The following is a 9,634-nucleotide window of genomic DNA, read 5'->3' as shown; positions in this document are numbered from 1 at the left end:
ATCTCTTATTTATTTATTTATATCTCAACATTTTGTTTTTAAAATTTGACCAACCTTTATCCTTGTATTTATATATTGCACACATTATTAATTTATAAATTCACTTGATATTTTTTAATTTATTACACCACAACTATCAATTTTTGGTATGAAAAATGTGCACTTCATTAACTAATTTTCTTCTCTTTCTATATATTGATATTAATTAAGAATATTTAATTAATACATGACTTAAAATTATTAATTACATCATTATTATCATATTTTTAAGATTAATAAATATATATGATAAATATATCATTATCCAACTTTTATATATTCATCTCATATAGTTATAGTATTGATATTAATTCCACAAATTCAATCACCCATGAGTCGGCGTCTTGCTAGTTTAGTCAATTAAAAATTAAGAGGCCAAATTGAATTGCAGTCAACTATCAGAAAATTTTGAGTATTAATCGGATAAAAGCCTCTTTCGCTTTCAGACCAGAGAGAAAAGAGAAAAGTCTTGACCTTTTTCAATTTGTCTAAAATAAACAAAACTGCAAGAAATCTAGCTAGGGTTTAGGTTAAACCTCAACAACCAGACCCTCAACCATGGCGGAAACCACCGCATCGGAAGAACATCTCGCGGAACAAAACACATCCTCCTCCTCCGCCGCCAAAGAAATTGACGTGGACAGCTCCAAACCTGAGGCTGGTCGCGAGGCCGGTGACGACAAAGCTACTGATTCCAAGAAGCGGAAGGTAGATGACGGAAAGGGGAAAGCCAAAGTTGATGAACAAAGTGAAGACAAGAAGAAGAAGAAGAAGAACGAGGAGGCGGAGGAAGCGAGCAAGGAGATACTATCGGGTCCAGTGAAATTGGGTTACAAGACCTTCGATTCTTCGGTGGAAATTTTCGATTACTTCTACAACTTTCTTCATTCCTGGCCCCTTAATATCAATGTCAACAAGGTTCAATTCCTAATTCCTCTTTTCTTAGCCCCAATCTAACAATAATAATAATAAGAAGAAAATGGATTATTAGTGTCTATGCTTATTTATATTCTTGCATGTATATTACTAGCTTGATTAATTTCATTCCCTGAATCAATATACCTGTTCTTGGATTTTATTTTTCTTGGAAAGATCTGGGATCATGAATAATGATTCACTTATGTTTAAGAGTTCTGGATTGAATGAACTGCTTGCTAATTCATAATTGCCATAACAGTGTTTTCTTTTAAACTCTTGAATCTTGATTAGGTGGTAGCCGTAACCTGAATGTACTGTGTTTGTGTCTTTGTTTCATCAATGGTTCTTCGTTAAGCTGAATTTTCTCCTCACTAAATTTTGTAATTGTGCGGCAGTATGAACATCAAATGTTGCTGGAATTGCTCCAGAAGGGACACAAGAATGCTGCCCGGAAGATTGGAGTGGGAATCCGCTCTTTCCAAATCCACAAGCATCCCAAGTGGATGGGCAGGTGCTTCGTCCCCATCAGGGAGGATGGATCTGTGGATTATTTTCGCTTCCGCAAATGTGTGCATCATATTCTTCCATTGCCGGATGAGATGCTTCCACTACCTGGAGTGGACAAGCACTTAAGCAGCAAAAAGAAGTACTCAAAACAGGGAGGGCGCGGCCGTGGCGAATCTGGAAAGTGACTGCCAGTAATGGCTATTTTCTTCCCAGAGATCTTCAGTGTGTTGTGCATACTTGATCAGCTTATCCCATACTTCCTCTAGCTGTGAAACACTAAAACTGCACTACCCAGATCTTTGATACATGATGTTGTGTTTCTGTCATACTCATATTCCTTTGTAAAGTGACGCCTTACTTCATCCAAGTTCAACCAAATTTTGGTTTTGTTACCGTCAACTTTCATTTGTATCATACCCCCAATACTAGAGCTTTTGAATGGCTGGGAAATTGGAATAGTATCATTTTTATTTGAATGAAATTCTAGTTGGCTTGGCCATATGTTTTTTAGATTTGACAAATGGAGCAGGGTAAATTCCTTACATGAATGTTATTTAGAGTGAATACCAAAACCAAACACAATATAATTCGTAGGGAAAACATATTACGGATGCTATAACTTGTTTGAGGTTACTAAACAAGATTTTAGTTGGAATTCAAAACTAAGAAGCTATGAGCTACTGGTAAGTGGTCAAATACTCGAGTTATATATCACTGGATGCAAACTTGTGATGATTTCAATGAACTTGGGTTGGTTGAGTGGTTAACTCACTTGTTTGCTTAAAAAACTCACTTGTTTGCTTAAAAAAACATTGGGTTTTGAATCCTGCTTTGTATATGCAGCAATTCATTCTTCAAATGGAGTTTAAATCGACGAATTAGTCTTTGATCTGTCGGGCTAGTGGATGCCGTAGGAACAAAAAAAACTTGTAATGGCTACCCAAATTTGGGTCTCTGTTGACCTACCTTAGAGCACATTAATATTTGGGATGGCTATAAATTGCCCACATAGATGGGTTCAAAATGTAGCCCAAAATAAAAATTGAATGGTTAAACTCCTCCTATGATACTTGACCAAAAAAAAAAAAAAAAAAAATCCTCCTATGATACATGTCCAAAAAAAAAAACTCAACCTGAATAAAAAAAATTCAGTAAAAAAAAAAATAGTTTATTGAGGCACTCTTCGTTTATTTATTAATAGAATAACTGAGTAGCAATGGCTAATAAGTTATTCTGAAACTTATTTAAACATATCCCATAGATATATCACTGAATGGCTCCGCTACTAAAGTAGAGCAATAACCTGATAAAAATCATAATACATGGATGGATAATGAATTAATGATTACTATAATTTTTTTTTTTCAAATACACAAGAGTAGTTGTTACTTGGTACACGTTTCATTTAAAGTGAGATTTTACAAATAGTTATTTCATGCATTATATAATTTATAAAGTAAAGTATTATTTTTTGTTACAAATGTTTAGGATAAATATCAAAATAGTCACTTATGTATTTTTGTCTTATTTTTCTATACATAAAAGGTTTTAAAAATGATTCAATTTTATCCTAATTTTAAATATCATAAAAAGTACAATGGTGTACATCTTGTCAAACTCAAATTATCGAGTTAGGTTTAAAATATTTAGGACACAACCACGGATCCAAAAATGATATTATGGGGGACCAATAACACATATAATATTAAAAATTATGTAAAAAATTATATAATATAAGATGTATTATAAAAATATACGGATAGAGAATATATTTTAAAATAAAAAAAATATGTGTATACTTTTTACTAACGAAGTGGTCGATTCTTCGTATCATAAAATTCACCGATAATAGAATGTGTCAAAATTTTCAACAATTTTCTTTTCAATATAATTAAAAGACAATTAACAAGAAATTCATCTTTTATTTTGTTTCTAAGTTATTTTTCACAATATTCATAGTTGAAAAAGATCTCTTAATTGTAGCAGTTGAAACAGAGAGAATTAATACCAAACGAATAAACAAAACGGCCACAAAAAGAAAAAGAATTCACTTTGAGATTTAAAAATTTTTATTTAATTAAAAAATATTAGTAATAATATCTTTTTCAGATTTTTTTAATATTGTTATTTATTTTTTAGATATTAAAAATTATTAATATTTAAATTAGACTGAACTTTTATTTATATTAGACTAAATACTAAATATTTTTAAAAAAAAATTAAATTATACATAATAACTTATTACTATTAAAAAAAGTTGGGGGAGCCGAGGCCGCCACTCGCCCCCTTATGTCCGTCCCTGGACACAACTAAAACGATAAAAATGTTAGAAAAATATTATTGGGTTAATAGTCGTTTCTGAAAAAATATTCATTTTTTAAATTAGTTTTTAAATAATTTTTTTAGTCATATTAGTCATTGAAAAATAAAACGTAAGTCAAATTGGTTCTTTCGTTAGTTAGATAATGACGTAGTAGGTTAATGCCACGTGTCACAAGATGATTGATTGACAGGTCAGTGAAACCTAGCACGTCACGTGTCACTTGACATGTAAAAAAATTATTTATAATCAAAATAGTCTCTGAAAGTCCAGATATAAGTTATTTTTATCCCTAAAAATTTGAAAATTCATTAAATTAGTACTTATATAAATTTTTTTATTTATTTTATAATATTAAATTTAAAATATTTTTTATATTACTAATTTTAATATTATTTTTTAGATTTTAATAAAAATTCTTTTTACATAAAATAATAAAAATAATTAAATTATTATAAAATTATGTTGTCATTTATATTTTCAAATTGTAATTTTTATAGTGAAACTTTTTAATTTAAATGAGTTTATCAAATTATTGTTGATTATATATTTAAAAATTTAATATTTTAAATTTCACTAAATAATATAGTAGTTATATTAAAATTTAAATTTTTTAAAATTATAATTTTTATTATTATTTTATTTATACGGTAGAACTCAATAATTGAAAAACTGATTTGTGGGATCACTTGTTGAATCTTAATATTTTAATATATTTTTTTTAAATAAGTACTATATTTATTTAGTGAGATCTAAAAGATTAAAATATATAAAATAACTACTATATTTATTTAATAAAATTCAAAATATTAAAACTAGTTAAATATAGTAGTTATTTTACTAAATATTTTAATCAACAATAATAAAAAATATAGTAGTTATTTAATTAGTTTTAATATTTTGAATTTCAGTAAATAAATATAGTAGTTATTTTAAATATTTTAATTTTTTAGATTTTATTAAATAAATATAATATTTATTTTAAAAAATTATATTAAAATATTAAGATTCAACAAGTAATCCTATAAATCGATTTTTTAATTATTGAGCTCTACTATATAAATTAAATAATAATAAAAATTTTAATTTTAAAAAATTTAAAAGATTTAAAATTTAAAATGACTATTATATTATTTAATGAGATTTAAAATATTAAATTTTTAAATATATAATCAACAATAATTTAATAAACTCGTTTAAATAAAAAAAATTCACTATAAAAAATTACAATTTGAAATTATAAAGTTTTAAAATACAAATGACAAAATAACTTTATAATTATTTAATTATTTTTATTATTTTATGTAAAGAGAATTTTGTTTATTAAGATCTAAAAAATAATATTAAAATTAATACTATTAAAAAATATTTTAAATTTGATATTATGAAAAAAAAATTATATAAAGACTAATTTGATTAATTTTTAAAATTTTAGGGATGAAAATGACCTATATCTAGACTTTCAGAGATTATTTTGATTATAAATAACTTTTTTACATGTCAAATGACACGTGGCATTAATCTACCACATCATCATGCCACGTGACACTTAACGTGACACGTCATTATCTAACTAATGAAATGATTAATTTGACTTAGGTTTTATCTTTACTAATATGACTTAAAAAATTATTTAAAAACTAATTTAAAAAATAAATAATCTTTCATAAATGAATTTCACTATAAAAAATATTATTTATCCCAATGATTTGGAACAAAAAGTTATATTTTATCCTAATTTCAGTAATTTGTATTACAAGAAGTTTAAATTTTCAGTAATTTTGTTTAATCAAATAATTTTTTGTTATTTTCTAAATGTATTTATTGTTTTTCATAATTCTCTTAGACTATCTGTTTTTTATTTTAAGATAATTATTGTGAACCGGATAGAGAACAATATAAAAGTATATGTGAACTAAATTATTAATTAATGTGTTCTAATTACGTATTGGTTGCAGAGTTACATTATGGGCTACAAATTAGAGGAGATTGGTAGGCATAATCATCTTATCTAAAACTTTTCAACAGGCCAAAGGGTCATAATCCAATGCTTACTAAAGATCAAAATCTTTCAAATGCAGCATGCACACGAGGAAGAGGATTCCCGAGACAACTGTTTAATGCAATTCTACAACAGCACGTCACACGAGATGATATAATTAGGTTTAAGGGCTCTTTGGGTGAGATTTTTTTTTTATTAAAAAATTTTGACTTAAAAAAAAATGAAAAATAAAGATATTAGCCTCTAATATTTAAATTAAGTCTTAATTTTATTTTTAATATTTAAAAAATTATATTTTTATTTTAGATATTTTATTTTATCCTATTTAAATCTTCTAATCACTTTTTTTTTTAAAAAATTTTATTATTATTTTTTCTCTTTTAGAGTTTTATTATTTTCGCGGTCTAATTACTACTACAACCCTCGTTATGATGACTATAATTACAATTTTTGTCATTATTTAAAAAAATTATAAAAAAATATTTTAAAAATTTTTAATTTTAACTCAATACTAAAATAAAATAAAATATTTATGATAAAAATAAAATATTTTAAATATTAGTGGTAAAATTAAGATTCAATCCCAAAATGTTAGAGACGACGACCACGACAACAACAATAATAGATTGAACCAAAATCTAATGGCTAAGATTGAAAGAGGTGATTAAAATTATATATATATATATTGATGATGCAATTAATAGAATACTTGTAACTCTCACAACTCATAAGCATAGCATTAAAAGTCATTTAACTGATAGAAGGCTGCGCACTTTCTCCAAGTAATTACCCTCCATTATCAACCCATTCATCATCATCATTACTCTCTTTTCATCATTATATCCATATATATATTGCCAACTTCTCTTCGAATCCCTCACTCACTTACTATATCCCTCGCTTTATCAATTCTCTCCCTCATCAATCATCATCATCTCCATGGCTTCTTGCAACTACTTCTTCAACCCTCAACAAACAGATGAATATCCTTTCCCACTTCCCATTCAATTTTCCTTGTATGATTATGATTATTACTATTATTCCAGGTAATCTAATTAGATTAAATTGTTACAACACTCTATATATACTTTTTTTTTTTTTGTGAATTATTTGCCACTGTGCTGCATTTATTTATGTTCAATCTATATTTCAGTGGAAACAGTAACGAATATCCACCACTGGAATGTTGGGCACACGAGTTTTCAATACAAGACATGGAGTGTTACCCTTCACTTCCTTTTTATGAAACTCTCTCCGTCGAACCAATTTCAACTATTAAAGGTATATATATCATGATGATGACTGATGAGTTTCTTAAAGTTTTTATTTCCTTATTAGATTCTTATATTACTATAGCTACATATATTATACCTTGTCCTTAAATACATGCAGACTATGACTTTTATGATATTAAGAAAGGGTTTTCTGTCTGGAACGAAGTGGATGCCGGCTTTGATTGTTCGGAAAAAGTAGTTTCGTCATCATCATCACTTTCCAACAACAACAATGAAGAAGACAAGAGAATCAGGAGGGTTATGAATAAACGAGTTTGTAGAGAAGTGAGAAGTAGCAACAGTACGAAAATGTTATCAAGAAAGATGATATCCGAGTATTTCTACATGCCAATAACTCAAGCAGCGAAGGAACTTGATGTGGGCTTAACTCTTCTGAAGAAGAGATGCAGAGAGTTAGGGATTCGAAGGTGGCCCCATCGAAAACTTATGAGCCTTCAAACCCTCATCAATAATGTTCAGGTCCCTTCATTACTTCACATTATTCTATTCTATTCTTTTATATATGCTAATTCTAAATGCTATTATGAACACATTCTTTTATTCTTTTCTTTTTTGTTGTTGTTTCATTTCATGAACACATATATATTAATGGATTGATGTTGATACTATTGTTTTTATTTTTAGTTTTTGTGGTAACAAATTAAAGATAAACTTGTATTGTTTACATGTTTTGGCATTAATGTATTGTTTAAAGTAATGTAAAGTTTACATTATTTTTATTATTGTTATTATTAATATTTGATTATTTTAGTAATTAAGGATACTGATTAGTGCAATGTGTTTTTTTTTTTTTTTTTTTTTTTTTTTTTTTGGGGTGTGATGGGGTTATTGAAGGAGCTAGGGAAGGACGAGGGGACAGAGAGTGAAGAGAAGCTAAGGAATGCAATTGAGATATTAGAGAAGGAAAAGAAGCTTCTGGAAGAAATGCCTGATTTGCAACTTGAAGACAATACCAAAAGGCTTAGACAAGCATGTTTCAAGGCCAACTACAAGAAGAGGAAGCTAATAATGGGTAGTAGTTCTTCAAATTCATCCATGGAATCTTCTTCATCATATAACATTATTGGACATAATGCAACAAGAATAACTAGTTGTAAAGGAGGCACAATGGATAGTATTGGATTTATTAGCTTTGAGGATGAAGAAGATCAAGAACGTGACATCAAATCTGTGTTGTCTTTGCCTCCTTTGTCCCATAACAATTAACATTCAGATGGTCTAGCTATATATATGTTTAATCACACAAATGATCAATAGGAGAGTGGCGTTAGTTTTTTCTCCCTGTTGTCAATTAATGGTGTTGCTCTCACTTTGAACTTGAAGTGAAACACTTTATTTTTCAAATATTGGTTCTTTGTAAGTTCGAATGAATTAAGTACTTTCATGAAAGTATCTTTTGCCAAATAGAGTGAAAGGAACTGAGTTTAAGAAAATTTAATCATACTATGGGTAAATTATTTTAAAGCTTCTTTCCTCCGTGGTAAGATGATTTCATTGTTTGTTTCCATATTCTTGCCCATGCATCTTGCCTCTGAAGTATATACTTTTTCTTTTCTTTTCACAAAATAAAAACTTTAGTAAGTATTTGTTTAGGTATCTCTCTATACTTATATGTCAATAATATCTTGACTATATTTCTTTTCTACATTCGAAAACCCATAAAAATACGGATGTATGTGTCAAATAAATTTAATGGTAAAAACTCACTTGCATTGCACTTCAGAAGTAGTTGTTTTTAAATGGATAACACGTGTTATTGTATGGGTTAAAAAAATGATTTATTTTATACAAATAATTAAAAAAAAAACATTTTAAATTGAATCAAACAGTTATTTTTATTCTCTTTTTCTTTGTTTCGTACTTAAAATTTGTTCTCTTCTAATTTCTTTTTCAGAATTAATATCAAACTTTTAATTAGGTATGTTCCTCTCATTTATATTTTTTAATCAAATTTATTATTATAAATGTATTTTTTAATTTATGTTTTTATTCACTCCTCTATGAATGATGAAAATTATTTAATAAATATATAACTATCATACCATTTTGATGTTCACTCCTTGTGAGTTATGCTTTTTTTTTTATAAATAATTTGTGAAATATAATTGTAGTAAGTGTTGATTTGATATCAACAATATGTAGAAATTAATATTGTTGGTGTTGTCCATATAAATACCTAATTAAATATAATAGGTAATTATATGAGGTTTAACTTTTATAAAAATAGAGATAATTTTTTTAATAGAACTACGTCAATTGAATTGTATATACATTTAAGCTTAATATTTAAAGATGTCTGTAAGCTTTGTATTCTTATTTAAACTCAACAAGTTTTGATGAATGAATTTTATATTAACAAAGATGTGATCTAGTCTTGTATTATATTTTAAGAAATATATTAATTCACAAAGAGGATATTGAATTAGGGACTAAAAACTATGTACTCTTAATTTAATATTTATATTTGATTAAAGAGCAGTAAATTATTATTTTTTTTAATTGAATACCTAACTAATTGAATATAACCTATCTTACTCTTTATTTAGTTTGGTG

At 27.0% G+C, this 9,634-nt stretch overlaps 2 protein-coding genes across 2 annotated transcripts; both read left to right on the top strand.

Annotated features, from left to right (window-relative positions):
• The first annotated feature begins 356 nt into the window (after positions 1-356).
• On the top strand, positions 357-1,972 carry LOC112722539 (protein EMBRYO DEFECTIVE 514). Its single transcript, XM_025773596.3, has 2 exons — positions 357-957; positions 1,353-1,972. The coding sequence occupies exons 1-2, from the start codon at positions 598-600 to the stop codon at positions 1,647-1,649; spliced, it is 657 nt and encodes a 218-aa protein (XP_025629381.1). The 5' UTR covers positions 357-597; the 3' UTR covers positions 1,650-1,972.
• A 4,753-nt stretch (positions 1,973-6,725) lies between these two features.
• Positions 6,726-8,287, top strand: LOC112721756 (uncharacterized). The gene is made up of 4 exons (XM_025772789.2): positions 6,726-6,832; positions 6,940-7,067; positions 7,179-7,540; positions 7,916-8,287. The coding sequence occupies exons 1-4, from the start codon at positions 6,726-6,728 to the stop codon at positions 8,285-8,287; spliced, it is 969 nt and encodes a 322-aa protein (XP_025628574.1).
• The last annotated feature ends 1,347 nt before the right edge of the window (positions 8,288-9,634 follow it).

This window comes from Arachis hypogaea, chromosome 11 (assembly GCF_003086295.3).
Source record: "Arachis hypogaea cultivar Tifrunner chromosome 11, arahy.Tifrunner.gnm2.J5K5, whole genome shotgun sequence".
Classification (NCBI taxonomy): Eukaryota; Viridiplantae; Streptophyta; class Magnoliopsida; order Fabales; family Fabaceae; genus Arachis; species Arachis hypogaea.
The sequence above is the reverse complement of the archived record's forward strand: the minus strand, read 5'-3'. Positions and strand labels throughout refer to the sequence as shown.

Bases quoted from the DNA above. Each gene is read 5' to 3' on its own strand.
- LOC112721756 (XM_025772789.2), top strand. From the start codon at position 6,726: ATGGCTTCTTGCAACTACTTCTTCAACCCTCAACAAACAGATGAATAT. The intron at 6,833-6,939 runs GTAATCTAATTA...TCTATATTTCAG, and splicing joins GATTATTACTATTATTCCAG to TGGAAACAGTAACGAATATC. The intron at 7,541-7,915 runs GTCCCTTCATTA...GGGTTATTGAAG, and splicing joins CCCTCATCAATAATGTTCAG to GAGCTAGGGAAGGACGAGGG.
- LOC112722539 (XM_025773596.3), top strand. From the start codon at position 598: ATGGCGGAAACCACCGCATCGGAAGAACATCTCGCGGAACAAAACACA. The intron at 958-1,352 runs GTTCAATTCCTA...ATTGTGCGGCAG, and splicing joins TTAATATCAATGTCAACAAG to TATGAACATCAAATGTTGCT.